Source organism: Tigriopus californicus, chromosome 6, assembly GCF_007210705.1.
Source record: "Tigriopus californicus strain San Diego chromosome 6, Tcal_SD_v2.1, whole genome shotgun sequence".
Classification (NCBI taxonomy): domain Eukaryota; kingdom Metazoa; phylum Arthropoda; class Copepoda; order Harpacticoida; family Harpacticidae; genus Tigriopus; species Tigriopus californicus.
The window spans coordinates 6,074,459-6,090,580 of NC_081445.1; the positions used below are offsets into that span (position 1 = coordinate 6,074,459).

The following is a 16,122-nucleotide window of genomic DNA, read 5'->3' on the forward strand; positions in this document are numbered from 1 at the left end:
TGCGCGAGCCTTCTCTGAGTCCTGGATCGCCCGCTTTGGCGTGCCATCCCTCGTCGTCAGTGATTGGGGTGCGCAGTTGGTGTCCAATTTGTGGCATGAGTTGGCCATGTACCTCGGATATCACGTCAATTGGACGACATGCTGGCCGCCATGGCTGGCTCTGAGGTCTTCAGCCGCCTTGACCTGGTGAAGGCTTTTAATCAGGTCCCGGTCGACCCTGCTTCCATCCCCCTGACTGCAATCACAACTGAGTGGGGCCTTTTTGAGTTTCTGGTCATGCCTTTTGGTTTGTGCAATGCAGCACAAACTTTTCAACAGCTGGCCTCCACCAACTACTCGGTGGGCGCCGTCCTTGAGCAAGACCACGGCAGGTCTCCAGCTACCACTGGAGACTGGTGCCCGGTTGCCTTCTTCAGCAAGACCATGACTGACACTGAGCGGCGCTATAGCGCATTTGACAGGGAGCTACTTGCCGTGAAGCAAGCAGTGCGCAAGTTCCGACACATTCTTAATGGGATCTCTCCCACCCACTTGCATGGCCGACAGGGTTGCCTCATCGAAATTTCCGAGGTCTCGTCCCTGGCAGTAGACATTGCTGCCGCGCAGGCTTTTGACCCAGAGCTAGCCGACAGCTCACGCTGGCTGCCTTACATTGAGCGTGATGCCAATGCCAACGGCAGTGAGATTCTTGTGGACACACGGTTCAGCCGACGACGCCCTCTCTTCCCAGTCAGCGTCCACAAGGCAACCTTCAAGGCCTTTCACAAACTGGCCCACGCCGGCGTTGCGGCCACCAAACGCCTGCTCGCCAACCGGTTTAGCTGGTCCAACCTCGCCACTGATGTCGCGGCCTGGGTCCGCGACTGCTTACCCTGCCAGGCCGCTAAGGTCCAACGACACAACCTCCCCCTCATACTGGCTTTTCCCGCATTGTTGATCTAGTCGGCCCTCTGACGCCTTCAAAGGCCTTTTCTACTTCATCTTCATTTTCGCCTTCATCTACCTTTTCACAGTTGTCGACCGCTTCACCCGCTGGCCTGAGGCCATCCCCATGCCTGACGCCAAGGCCAGCACCTGTGCGCGAGCCTTCTCTGAGTCCTGGATCGCCCGCTTTGGCGTGCCATCCCTCGTCGTCAGTGATTGGGGTGCGCAGTTGGTGTCCAATTTGTGGCATGAGTTGGCCATGTACCTCGGATATCACGTCAAACAGACTTGCGCCTATCATCCTGCTGCAAATGGCATCGTGGAGCAATTCCACTGCCAACTCAAGAGGTCTCTGAAAGCCCGGCTTGAAACCTGCGATGGGAATTGGACAGTCCTCCTGCATGCCATCCTTCTGGGCCTCCGCTCAGCCGTGAAGTCCGACCTCGGCTACAGCCCCGCGGAATTAGTGTATGACGCCCCCCTCAACCTCCCCAACGCCTACTTCCAACGTCCAACCACCTCCACCTTTGCCAACGTCGACGTTTTTGTGGACGAGTTGCGCCCCTCCGTGGGCGGTCACGTCTTCACGCCGGCCGCATGGCACCGGGGTTCCGCTCAAGGCACAACCACTGGTGGTCCTCCTCGTCTCCTGAAGGGCATGGACGTGGCCACGCATGTCTGGGAGCGGGTCGACTTGGTGCGCCGGCCCCTAGAGTGCCCTTATAGGGGCCTCTACCGTGTAGTAAGCTGGAATGACAAGTTTTTTGTTGTGCTCAAAAACGGCGCCCAAGCCTCAATCTCCATGGAACGCCTCAAGCCCGCCTTTGGCCCCTTGGCCATCCTCGACCCACCCTCATTCCACCACCGTTAACCCAAGTTATCACGCTACCTAACTCGTTCGTTAACTTATTTTCCTTTTTGGTATGCCCATCCCAGGTGGTTCATTTCCCCGTTTTCTCTTCTCATATTTGAGACCTCCGATTGCTGTCCGGCCTGGGGGGACTATGTAGCCCTGGGCTCCCTGCCGGGGATTGACTCGAGAAACAGCTGTATAATAAATAGTATCTTTTCTGATCTAAAGCGAGTAAGAGCTTCATTTCTCTCTCCGCTACAGAGGAACCGAGTCGGCAACGAGTGTACTTGTTGGGGTTTCGACGCGATCTTTTTTATTGCTGTTGACTCTTTGGGCTTGGATCCAATCATTGACAACGTCCATAAATTATAATTGGTGACGCTTCCTCGTGATCAGGCCGTAACTCAATCCAGGGTTGGTGATCTTCTTTGAGCTTGACACTGGGAAAGCCTGGGATGGAACTTCGCCTCCTTTGACTTCGTTCATATCTTGCAAGGCATCCGATTCGGCAGTGGAGGGGGCGGGCGAATGTTCTACGGGCATGATGGTTAGGATTTTTGAAGATCAGCCACAATTTTCAAAACGTTATGTAGTCGTCAGAACGTCCCACCTGAATGACTCAAAACACGAATTCTTCTTGATTTATTTCTTGATTTATATCTTGATTCGGTTTTGCTGTTAGAGTGAAAAAGCATAGTGCAGACATAACGTACAGACGAAATTGATATAAATATAGCGAAATAGAAAATCAAACTTACAAAATTGGTGAGGGGATGGCACGTTGGACTCTAGCCGTAGGAACAAACAACAACATTCATTCGAACAGCAAGCCGGAAAGGGTAGTCAGCGGAATCATTGGCAGGATAACGAAACCTTACGCTTTGACGTTTACAGTAACATATCTGATAAATTTGAACAAGTTATCAAAATTTATTAACAAATAAAGTACAAACTGGCAAGTAAGCAGTTAAGCCCTTTTGGGTTCTGAAGTCTACTTTGCTAGATTTCTACACACCTAACCTGTTTCTTGATTTTGGTTTCCTTAACAATTTGACTATTGTCGCCAAAAGAACTTGAAGGAGGATTCATTTAGGCTGGCATGTCAAAGTAAATAACAATCCTGGGCGTTCTGAATTTTTCATTGCAACTTAAAGAATTGTTTTGCCTTTAATTTCCGGCCGAGTTAATACAATACATTAATAAAAAAATGGAAAAATATCCACTTGCCAAATTCTAGGAAGACCTAGATAACTTCCTCCAAACTATTCCAGATCAACCCTCGATACCTGGGTACCATCAATCAGGAAATTCAAACTCAATTTCTGATCAGATTTACTTTCAAGTGATAGTGTAAACATATTTTTGTGCCTTGGATCAATCCATTCAGAGTAAATAAATAATATTAATTTTCATTATAATGTAGGCACTGGCCCTGGGATATAATAACCTCACATGTTCACTATCAAGAAATTATCAAGAATTTTTTTGAATCACTCATCAATGTAAGCAATTTAAATGTTCATTGGTTTTTGCCACAATCAATGCAGTTATCTCAAAATGAGCGGAAAATGTAGTATGAGTCCCATAGCACAAACAGAAACTAATTTTGCAATCGAATTTTAATAAAACCGAAGATTCTGTGGTCCCATAAGCCACCTAACATAACCTATTCGAATTTAGCCGTTGACCTTCGGGGTACCGCCATCTAGTGGTCATTTTGCAGAACATGGTCTTGCACCTGTTTCTTCTCAAGGTTCACTGGACTAGCTCGTGTTCATTGTCAATGGAACAAATACGGCCCTTAAAGGATATTTCAAAGCAAATAAACTCTCACTTAATTACAAAAAGATTGATATTTCTGTGACGAAATCTGCGTTAGAAGAGAGATTGCGTCCGTCTAATTCGAGGTTAGACGAAATTATCGTCACTACTCTGAACACTGTGGAATTGAGGACACGGTTCTTTGTCGCTTAAATCAATTTCATGAAAACCAGAAGAAAAAATCACGACCCATCGCACATCACAATGTCCGATCGACAAACCAAGAAATGGAACAAGAACTGGCCAAAATTCGTCGATCTAAAGAACGCTCTCAGCAGATTGAGCGGGAAGAATCGTCAGAAGAAGATGGAAGCGACGGCGGGTCCACGAACCAGCAAGAGGACGAAGCCACCACCAAAGACGGAGTCGAAGAAGTCAGTGCTCGTAACTTGAAAGCCTCCACAAATGCGGTTCAAGCTATGCTCAAAACGGCCAAATCCTTGGAGAAGTCTTTGAAGCGGAAGAGGAGCAAGGATATTCGTGATCGGCCAATGAAGAAGCCCAGAGAGGACGAAAAAGAAGATGGAAGAGATGGCAACCCAAACCCTCTAGCCTTTGTAATTGGAGAGTCTCCCAACATTGACAGGGACACAGAAGGTAATGCAAATGACATGAAACTTAAAAGGAACATTAATGTTAGAAAACGTCTAAGACAAACTGTAGACGCTATTAATTTTGAGGCGTAGAGGAAAGCTTATCTTACGAGGTAAAGCAAATTCTTCGGAAATAATGAATATCAACTAAGGAATTTGATATATTCAGACCTATCATTTTAAATTACGTACGACGGCTCAGCAAATCATACGAAGAGCGGATATTTCACGGCTATGTGAAGGAATCAACAAGAAAACCTTTCCACTACGACGAATCGTGAAAAAGAACGCTCTTATCAAATTTGCCTTGAATGATGCAGAGAAGGACCTAAAGAAGACAGGTCTTACAGAAGACATCGAAGTAGTGGGAAACCTTTTGGGAATAACGGAAGACGTATACCTCACGAGATTGAAAGTCATTCAAAAGATGTTCACCAAAGCAATTGATCAGTTCAAACCTATTATGGAATCATTGGTTCATGAGCAACAACTAGCCATAGCCATAAATAGGAAGACTACAACAACTGCAGTAGTAGATTACATCAAACGATATGAGGGAAATTCGACTTTTTCCGAAAAAGCAGCCAAAAGAGCAGCTGAGATCGAGAAGATGGAACGGAGGGAAGAACAAGAACGAAGTAGAGAGATGAGGTAGCCGGAAAGTAGACAAACAAGAGGCTGGGGCAGAAACCAAGGGAGAGGTTACTTCGGAGATGGCCTATTCAATTTCAATCATGGAATGATGGGCGTCTATGGCAACAACCCTCAAATGACAGTGGGATATGGTGGACCACATTTTACAAATAACACCTTGGGGGGGACCAAATCAGGGGTACGGTTATACGGGGCCTGACCACCTATCCGGGGGCTTTGGAGGAAACTTCAGTGGCGCAGGAAGAGGTACAAACAAGACCTGTCACAAATGTCATGCTGCATACACTCCTGGACGTCAATGCCTACAAAATATTAAGAACTAAACAATCAACAAGAACTAATCCAGGCCCGGATGATGACGAGATGCACTGAGAACATGACCTGGTGTGCACCTGCACATTTTGTGCCGAAAGCTGTTTGGAGAGTCAGGTTAGTCGTCGACTATCGGAAACTTAACCAAGCCACCAGGAGATGGGTCCATCCACTCTCATCAGTGCCCGACTTGACGCGTCAGATTTTACCTGAAAGTTTGTGGTTTGCCAAGCTTGATGCTGTACATGGTTATTACCAGGTGCCCTTGGGCGAAGAGTCATCTTATCTATGCGTATTCCTCCTACCCACGGGCAAATACCGCCCTTTAGTCGCCCCCATGGGCTNGTGCCCGACTTGACGCGTCAGATTTTACCTGAAAGTTTGTGGTTTGCCAAGCTTGATGCTGTACATGGTTATTACCAGGTGCCCTTGGGCGAAGAGTCATCTTATCTATGCGTATTCCTCCTACCCACGGGCAAATACCGCCCTTTAGTCGCCCCCATGGGCTGGAAAGGTTCTGGGGATGTATTCAGCCTCCGTACCGATCTGGCCTTGGAGGAACTGAAACAGAAAAAGTGGATAGTAAAGATTGTGGATGACATTTGTGTCCAAGCTCTTAATCTACCTGAGTTGTTGGAACGACTGGCCGTGATCATACAAAAGTGCCGGGAAAATGGAATCAAGCTCTCCATTAACAAGTTTGAGATCGTAAAAGCCGTAAAGTTTGCCGGATTTATTGTGTCAGATGGCGGGCTAAAACCGGACCTGGGTAAATTGGAAGCATTGAGGTCCTTTCCTAGCCCAAAATTGGTCACGGACCTTCGATCATTCCTTGGTTTGGCCAACCAGCTGGGTGCATTTCTCCCAGATTTGCAACACGCCACTGTCAAAATTCGAGAGCTATTGAAAAAGTCGTCCGCATGGCTATGGTTACCCAAACACGAGTCAGAGTTCTGCAAAGCAAGAGAACTGCTGACATCTCCCGCGGTTGTTAAACCATTTAATCCTGAACTGTCAACCCAATTACTCACTGACGCGTCGAAACTACATGGCCTTGGATTCGCCCTCATCAAACGGGAACCATCAATTGACAACGACGGTAAAATTCGACTCATTCAATGTGGATCGTGTGCACTGTCATCAGCACAAAAGAACTATTCGACAGTAGAATTGGAGTTAAGTGCGATATGGTTTACGGTACAAAAATGCAGCTATTTTCTCCAGGGGATGCCTATTTTTGAGGTGGTTACCAACCACCGACCTTTGCTTGGCATATTCGCAAAACCGTTGGCAGCCTTGAACAATACACGAATGCAGAGGCTACGGGAAAATGTTGACCAATATGCATTATCAGTAAAGTGGTCAGCCGGAAAAAACCATCTGATTGCCGATGCCCTAAGTCGCTTCCCAGTGTTTGCCGCTGACCCTTCACTTGAAGTAGCCCTATGTGCAGCCATTACTGAGATCGATCCCACATTTCGCATCATCCTTTCCAATGTTGACAATGAGTACAAACAGTTACATGAATGCATCTCACGTGGCCGTCCATTCCCGAAACCGTTGTCAACATATGGGGGGATCGCACAAGAGGCCAGAATCGGCAAAGGGAGCGAGGAGGGCTTGATCCTGGTTGGCGACCACGTTGTTGTTCCCCGACCAGCACGCCATGCGATTCTGGAATTACTCCACCTGTCACACTTGGGCATCACTAAAACCATCGAGCTGGCCACACAGCTTTACTATTGGCCTGGAATGGGAAACGAGGTTAAATTATGGATTAAGAGATGTGGAAAATGTGTCAAGAACCTGCCATCTCAAACCCACGAACCCATCTTATCCGGAATCAATATGGCCTCTCACCCAATGGAGGCCGTGTCCGTTGACCTGTTTGAAGTGACAGGCAAACATTTCTCAGTGATGATGGACCAATTCAGTGGGTTTCCATTTGTGTCAAGGATGAGATTAACCATGGCGGATGCTGTTTCATGATCGATTTGGGGAATTGTGTTCAAATTTCGGCATTACATTTGAAACGAGCTCCCTGTACAACCCGCGGAGTAACGAATTAGTGGAGGCAGCAGTGAAATCTATGAAATCCTTGCTCCAAAAACATGATGGATGTGATGGCGGTGACTTTCGTGCGGCAATGCTCAAATGGCGTGCCACACCACGGCCTGACGGCTACGAATCCGCGCTAGGATTCATTGGGCGACATCTTCGGACCCGCCTGCCCACAGTCAGATCACTGACCTACCAATTGGAACAAAGGGCGGCGTTTAGGGCGGCCAGGCAAGCCACAGACGACCGCCGCGTGCGGGATGCTGTGGGAACGTCTCTTCCCGAGCTCAAACTGGGCACTCTTGTCCACGTCCAACATCCTATCAGTAAGGAGTGGTCTTTTCGGACGGGGAAGATCGTCGAAATATCGAAATCCGGGCGATCTTATGTGGTACAATCTGATGCGGGACGGTTTATCCGGAATAGGCGATTCTTGCGGCCAGAACCCTTACCCGAGGAGCCCCCGAGACCCGTCCCCAAAGCCCTACCACCGCAATGACTACGGACTGAGCCACCTCCGCTCCGTCATATCCAACGCCAAAGACGCGTGCGCTTCGAAATTTAAGCGTCACCACAATAACAGACGCCAAGAAGGAGAGGGCGCCGGAGAGGAGAACAAGTAACCATAAGAAAATGAAATCATTTTTTTTAGTCAGTATGTATTCGCTATGCTCCATACAAGGGTGGAGATGTAGTATCCATGCATGGTTCTAATGAGTTGTCTGCTCGTATATGGTTCATACATATGCTGTTGAATATAGACACTTGAACTTCGGTTCTCCATCTAGAAACTTTGGTCTGCTTTCTTCTCGTGTGATGCCCACATAACAGAGAAGAAAGTGAAAAATCTTGGAACTACTACACCCCGTTTCAGAGGCCTTAAAAAAGGAAATCGAAACCATCATTCACATGATACCCAAACTCAACGGGTTTCCTATCCACCAAAAAATAAGATTAATACCTTCCAGAGTAATTGCCACCGATGCCTCAGCGACAGGTTTAGCAGGACTTGAAGTTAGATGTGGATCACACCACAGCCTGGTGTCCCCATGCTCGGCTTCATGCGCCGACTCTCTCATAGTTCACAGAAGATTTTCGAACTTTGAATTAAGACAGAGTTAAACATACAGGGAACTGATTGCTCTTTGGGAGCTCTACTACCTCAGAGCGCACATCTTCGAGGGTCAGTTGATATTGCATTACACGGACAATGAAAATGTATCAAGAATTATAAGAAAAGGATCACCAAAGCCTCTATTACAAAACTTGGCAATGGACATCTTCAGGGCTTGCCATGATCATCAAGTAATATTACATGGGCAATGGGTACCTAGGACAAACCCGCACCTACTTCTCCCCAATTTCTATTTACGAGAACACGACTTAAGCGCCTGGGTTTTTGAAAACAATGCCCTGATCAATTTATTAAGAAGATGCCCTTTCAAACAGGAAGTGGATATATTTGCATCGGAATTCAATCGCAGATTGCCAATATTTCTTTCGAAGCATCCGTGTCAATCCAGCTTTGGGGTAAATGCATTTGCAATTAATTGGGCGTTGTTTGGACCGGGACTGTGTGTGCCTCCTCCTGACCTTATTCAAGCAAGTGCTCAACACATTATAAATGGCAAATCTAAAGGTCTTATGGTGGTTCCAATGTGGAAAGCAGCGGACTTTTGGTTGGCCCTATGCCCCGATGGACGACACATCAACTCCATTTTTTATGACAGATTTTATGGCTATCTTCCGTTGGTGTGCGCACCACATCTCAATCGAGTTTTTCAGGGTATTCCCTCATTTCCGATGCTATATCTACTCTATGATGGGGCGTGCGAGACTCCCAATGTGTCGTTCAGACAAAAGAACAGATGCGTTTATGATGGATGCTCAATGTGCGAATATTAATAGCTCATTCGTGAGTTGCAATATCAGCAATTCACTTTCATTTTTGCAAGTTTAACAAAGTAATAAGGAAGTTCTAATGAACCTCGTTTTATGATTGTAGGACGGGCATCCCAAAACTGGAATAGAAATCAGATCGAAATGTATTTGGAGTCTATGGCAAAAGAAGCCAAATTAGTCATTCATGAGGCGAGAGCATCAAGCACTTGGAGTCTATACGAACGGTGTTACAATAAGTTCGTAATTTGGTGTGCTAATGTACAACAGGACCATTTAGGCGCCAAACACACTCTCATCTTAGCATATCTCAACCAAATTCGGATTGAAACAAAGAGTTATCATGCCCTAAAAAGCATGCTTCTGCCATAGCAGCATTCCAAGAAGAAAACGGTTTCTTCCACTCCCCGTGTAAACACCGGCAAATTGTTTTATTTCTGGACGGGGCACAAAAGATGTATAGAAAGCCTACCAAACCTAAGGAAGCCATGACAGAGAAGACCCTAATCAAGATTCTAACCAAAGTTCTGGGAATATCCACCAAATCGTTCTATCCCCGGGCGGAGCTGCAAATGTGGAGGGCGTGCATTTTCGAATTGTTGGCCTACCTAGCTATGGCAAGATATTCGGATTTGTCAAGGATTGGAATGAAGGATATACAAGTGCTCGAAGATAGACTGGTCTTAAATTTCTCTCTGAGGAAAAATGATCAGATCCGAAAAGGACATTCGGTGTATGTAGTGGCAACAAAGGACAATTTCTGCCCAGTGAAACTTTTTACTTATTACCAACAAAAGCTATCTGAAGCATACGGCAAGAAATACGACGGACCCATTCTTCCGGCATTTGGAAAAAAGAAGAACCTTTATTTTCCGAATGGAAATACAGCGTCTTACTCATCGATCCGAGCCATTCAAAAGCAAGTTTTGATTGAAATCAACATAAATCCATCCCAATTCGGACTACACTCCGGGAAAGGGGGTGGAGCGACTAAATCTAGCCAAGAAGGGAACACCACCGAATCAGAAACGTGTTCGTTTGGAGGTTGGAACAAGGGCAGTAGCATGCCTGCTCATTATAATGACAACAAACACATCACCTCAAAAGTCAAAGTGGCGTTATCCCTCCGATTAAAGAAAAAACAGAAGACCAAGTCACAAAACAACCAAACGAGGCATTGAAGAAACCAGAAAAGGCTCCTTTTCACTAGGCAATACAGAGGTCATCATCTACATTTAATTTCGCTGTAGTAGCTTATTGATGTCACCGAAATGAGTTTCTCACATATGTGTTCAAAAATAAAGTTATGTTATTCGGATCTCGACTACTTCCAGCAGAGTTTAAACTGATTGTTAACGATATTCTGATTCCGCAGGTAGGCGCAAACTGCCTGGAAAAGAACGTAAATTTTTTGGGAATGCATCTGGATGAAAAACTGAGCTGGAAGTATCACGCCACATATGTGGGAAGCTCAATAAGGCGCTCTCTCTTTACAATGTTCATAGGCCAAGAAATATCTTCCGAAAATCCTTAGAACAATACTCTACAATGCCCACAAAAAAAGTAGGCTCAAATACGGTCTTGAATTTTTTGGGTCTGGATCTGCTGCAAAAGGTTTGGTCACGCTTCAAAAGAGAGCTGTCCGATGGATCGCTGGAGCGAAAAGAAATGCCCATACTGAGGGTCTTTTCAAATCCCTAAATGTTTTAAAAGTCAAGGACCTAGCTAAACAAAACCAAATGAGGTTTCTCTTTTGCTGCATGAAAGGAAGCGTCCCCAATGTAGTCAACCTCTACACTTTCAAAGTACAAAGAGGCGGTGATATCTATTTTAGCTCACCTTTAGTCAAATCATCATGGTTTCAAAACCTCCCCCCTTATCTTCTGCCGACAACATGGAACGATTTTTATAAGCAAACCAATTTGAAAACATCTTGCCAAGACTCATTGAAACTCTGGAAATCACAAACGCTGAACACTTTCCTAAACTCATATTCATCAAACTGGCATTTAAAGAACTGTTTTGCGTGTAATTCTTCGTGATTTTATGTGTCTTTTTATTTGTTTTCTTTATTCCGTAATCTGACTGACATTGTGATCTGTTGAAAAGACGCTCCGGTGAATGTTGTGTTGAAGTGGCATGCTGCAATATGACATACGAGTTTCAATTATCTTTTGCGTAATGAGTGCGAGGGCGTCCTACACTTAGGAACCCTTTCTATCCCTCTGGGATATAGACTTCCATAAAAACAAGCCTTATGGCTTATGGAAGTCTTGGGGAGCTGCCAATTCCATTCCTACGTGGATTCTTCCTCCAGTTTTGAATCTCTTCCTATGCTAATGATGTTAAGCCAGTGTTTGCTAGAAATTCTAGGAACCAAGCAGTCCTACAAAATGACTTGAACATAATGTACAAATGGGTCCCTCTTTGGGATCAGAGTGTGGTTCTCTCATGACAATGGTTTAGTTCTTATTCATGCATATACAATAAAAACCCTGCCAATCAATTGTCCAAACGCATCTAGAATGTGCTTTCCAAATTTGGGCAACCATGACAGCTGGGGGTTGGAATAAGATTAAAAAAGTGCCAAGAACTTCTACAAGATCTATTTCGGGGATGAACCGCCTAAGTTGTTGGGACCGACTTCAATACTTAGAATTAAATAGTGGTTAGCTTAGGTACGATCGTTGCCTAATACTGTATGTTTTGAAATGTCTCCACGAGCTCTGCCCTAATCCGGGAATAAAATATAATCCACATATCATCCATTTACACAAGAGGCGATTCAATCTTGTTGCCGAAAACAGCTAATCTTCTCAATCAAGTATTAGATCTATGTCCTTTGTTCAAGCACTCTATTCACATTTTCGGTATCTATGTTTGGGAAGGAGTTAGAATAAACTAATTAGTAGATCTCGTTGTCCAATGTCCATTGGCAACCGCAAAGGGAAAGTAGTAACAAACACTATGACATCAATGATTTGAGTTTGGAAAACACCCTGGTTTCATCAAGGCCACTTTACAAGTGAGCACAGCTCTCTCCAAGACCATGTTATTGAAAATTGACTTTGCTTGGACACCTTGATTGGTGGTCATGGTGTCCGGATTGATCCTCCCTCGTGTTATGTTGGCAATTGATGCAAGCTCTCAAATTCCCAGAATGAAAGGTGCTGGATTATCAAGTACTTCCAATCGAAGCAGTGGCCTGTCTTCCTAAGCATTCTTTTCGCCCAAGACACTTCGAGAGAAGAGAATTGTTGATCGGAGGCAATGGACTTGTTGTTAATCCGGGCCTTCATTTAAATCCACCTACTCCTTGACCTCAGCCCTAGACATATCATACCATCCATGCCCGTATTTTCAAATAAGATTTAAGAGCCCAATCGCAGAGGTTATATCTATGTTATCACCATCCATTTGTACGACCAATTATGTTCTCATTGTATGCTATAAATCCAGTAAAGGTCTTTATCCAAATCATAGGTCTTTTGAAATGTTCTTCCAAACCAAACCAATCATCTGGAATTAATTAAAATACTCATTGTAACTTATAGTCTTTTATTGCTCATAAACATTTCTTACTCAAGACACTGCATTGTCGCACCTGTTTGTATGAAACTTGGTGGCCTTGAACGTTGTTCCAAAAACAACATAAGTGGGATTTTTAATCTCGCATCCTTTCTCTTCAGAATGGCACAGTTAAGATTTGAATTGAAAGGTGGCCTCACAAGCAAGAACAAGATACTAGATACTGGTATCCAAAGTGTAAGACAGACACAAAGTTTCTTGAGTCATTTCATGTTTTAAGAATCAATAAGCACGATTTCACCACTGTTTCATGACACATTGATGAAGTGCCAATGAATCAAACGGGCGAATATAAGCGTTTTCAGCAAAGAAAAAATGCGATTGTAGCACGATTCCAAGATCTTGCCCCAAAATATCTGGACAACCCTGTACTTGGTGACTCTGGAGACTTTCGGGAGGAAACCCTTCAGGCATGATATTGTAACACCTTTCGAGTGCTGATCCTCCTCAGGCTTTGAGATTTCTTAAGAATAATTGATCGATCATTTTCTTCTTTGTTGTTCAATCTGCCTTTCAATACTTCTAAGCCATGTCTTCAAACTGAATCTCTGAAAGTTGTCTTTGAGGTCCGGCTGTCAAAAATGAAATTTAAGTAAAATCCGTGATCAATCAAATTTTCAAGTCGTGATGCAACTTATCAACTCTAACCTATTGGTAGATCAAATAGAAGCGTACTTTTGGGCAGTATACTGGCATTATGTGCAGTGCTTAGAAAGAGCTTGCAAAAAGCATAAAGATTTCCTCTGAATAGACCAAATCTCAAGTTATATTTGAAACGACTAAATTTTAAGTCAACTTGATTTGCCCATTGAAGAGCTTTTCTCTTTTCAAAAATTCACGCACACAATAAGTCATTGCAGTAGTTATCAAAACAAAAGAATGAAAACACCCAAGTTGATTGGCCGACCAAGATTAATAGGTCTATTTCCAGGAGGAGTTTGAGAAAGTGTTTGATGTTTAAGGGTATATAGGGAAAGCGTTGAAGAAGAATTCATCCTAATTCGCTGAACAGTACAAGGCCAAGGTATACCCATCTTTGGCTATAACAATCAGCCAAGCACGTTCTGTGATGAATTTGTCTCTGACCTCACATCCGTCCTTAAAAAGGGTGAAGAATCCGGAGAAAGTCATCAATGGTAACGACTTCAACATCCTGCCTGACTCAAATGAATTCTCCGAGCTTATCCAAATCTTGAGCCACAAGCCATAGTCAATGTAGAGGTTATGGCTAATGTGCTTGAAGATCAGTTCTCTAATGTGCTGCAAACTCGACAGAATTTAGGAGTAACAGCTCATTGCTCTAATAGTGAGTTTGTTGGGAGATTGACGAGGCTAGTCAAGTTGAGCGATTAGATGATCTAGTGGTTACAGATCAAGATGCCTTAGAGGCAGGGTGGGCAATTTTGAGAATTAGCGTGACTTTTGGACACCAAGTGGACAAAAGTGTCCAAAAGTGTCCAAAAGTGCGTGTTGGCAATCTCACACAGGCACTTCTTCCTTTCATTTGGTGTGTGCTTTAAGCTCGGTCTACTGAGGCACACTGTCCTCCTAAGCCTTCGTCACGGTGTGCTGACTCCTGTGAGGTCACCCGTACTTGAAAGCTGAAAGTTTTTGTAACACTTTTTGTTCGCTCCGTCATGAATCACAAATTCCAATCCTGATAGTCTAAAAATTCCCGTATTTTGTAGAGAAGGTCTGGTACAAAACGTGTTCAATTCACGCTTTATTTGTAGACGAATCGTTTCTGCAGCAAGTGCACAAGTCTCAAAGATGAGGAATGTCGGCATACATGACTCACAAGTTACAAGGGTTATGGGTCATGGCCCTTTGAAAGGTCAAAGAAAGATGTATGTAACTTATAAAATCAGAAAGGAAATTATCATTGGGGAACGTAATCCTTATTACTTTTATATTTGCGGTAGTATCATAAGATAAGATTCTAACTTTTCGGAAGCGGTTTAGTATTCTCAATCTATGTTCCTAGCATTAACTCAAGTGATTAGCATTACTTGGTGTTTTTTGCATGCAAAACGATCCTTCGGTCTTGAGCGTCCTTGACATAAAAAGTTTAACACCGTTTGAGTCCCAGTTTTGGGCCTCATCGGCGCTCTTCGTCTAGTGAATTCGAAATGTCCTGGATTGAGACTCCTCGATATGGGTGAACTTAACAGCTTGAAGCTTGAGGTCTGTCGGGTGGCACATTTGACCTCACGCCGCACTGTTTTTTGGCGCTAAAAAAAAGGGGGAAGGGGCGATTTGAAATTCGGGCGCTGGTGCAAGATATGAATTACTGGGCAGTTATGGAAACCACGCCAGAGCGCAGACTCCACAACTTTTGACGTGCTATGTAATGTGTACATAGGGCCGGATGCGTAGAAATGAAACTGATCATCCAAACTTGGGCGAAAATGGTGTAATATGCATGAAATTGCCATAACTTCAAATTTAACAGGCGGGCCCGGAAGTTTTCTATTGTTTTTGTTCGTTTGGGTCACAGTTCAAATTGTTTTCCAAGAAGTTGAGATTTTTGTACATTGCTCGCATCCAAATATGATGAGCGAAGCAAGTTGTATTTGTCCCTTTTCGAAACAGTGGATGACACAACTGTGATTATATCAAATCGAATCAAGATACTAGTAATCAGGAGGAAACGCGAAAGCTTCAGGGACACGGCGTGAAATGCAGCGTTCGTCGAAAATCGTTGGCCCCCGCCCACACCCCCTCGCCCCAGCACCCCCCATCAACGCCCCCTTCATTCTTGAGGAGCCTTTTTAATGGATTTCACCGCGGCTTCAGCTAACCCATTGCTTCGGGATTGTAGGGTGAAGAGGTCATGTGATTGATGTGGAAACGGACACAGAATTCTGTAAATGGCGCGCGAAATTTTGGCCCATTGTCCGTGGTGACACTACGGGGAAATCCAACCCCGCAAAACCACCCAACTAGGATCTCACAAACCGCTGCCGTTGTCGTCGTCCTCAGATTTTCAACGAAAGGAAATCCGCTGAAACGATCGACCATGACCACAAAACTTCGTCTTTTCAGGTCGAACAGATCAATTGAGACGGAATCCATGGGGAAACTCGCACTATCGAATCGCGATGCGACGGGCTCAAACTGCTGAGAAGGTAAGGCAGACACACATTGTACACACTGCGCAACACCGCGATGAGGGCGTCCTCCGCTTGGAACGGTAGGTTAACCGGGAAGGATCGGCTGGCGCCCCGTGGTCGGAGGGTATATATGTGCGGCGTGTGTACCAGGGCGAGTTTAAGCGAGTAACGATAGGAGATCAACTAAAACAGATGGTAACAGTATAAATATGGGAGAAAACACGCAGACAAGCAAGTGGTGCGGGCGCAGGTGCTCCCGCCTGGCTCTGAGACTCGTTTTCCATTCCAGGCCAAGCATAGAGCTGTC

The 16,122-nt window shown here is 44.8% G+C and overlaps 1 protein-coding gene across 1 annotated transcript; it reads left to right on the forward strand.

Annotated features, from left to right (window-relative positions):
* Positions 1-276: 276 nt before the first annotated feature.
* On the forward strand, positions 277-1,795 carry LOC131882467 (uncharacterized). Its single transcript, XM_059229614.1, has 2 exons — positions 277-815; positions 943-1,795. The coding sequence occupies exons 1-2, from the start codon at positions 277-279 to the stop codon at positions 1,793-1,795; spliced, it is 1,392 nt and encodes a 463-aa protein (XP_059085597.1).
* The last annotated feature ends 14,327 nt before the right edge of the window (positions 1,796-16,122 follow it).

What these genes read in the sequence shown, in the direction of transcription:
- LOC131882467 (XM_059229614.1), top strand. Translation starts at nt 277, where the DNA reads ATGCCTTTTGGTTTGTGCAATGCAGCACAAACTTTTCAACAGCTGGCC. An exon ending in AAACGCCTGCTCGCCAACCG is followed by an intron (nt 816 to 942) that starts GTTTAGCTGGTC and finishes TTGTTGATCTAG; the next exon opens with TCGGCCCTCTGACGCCTTCA.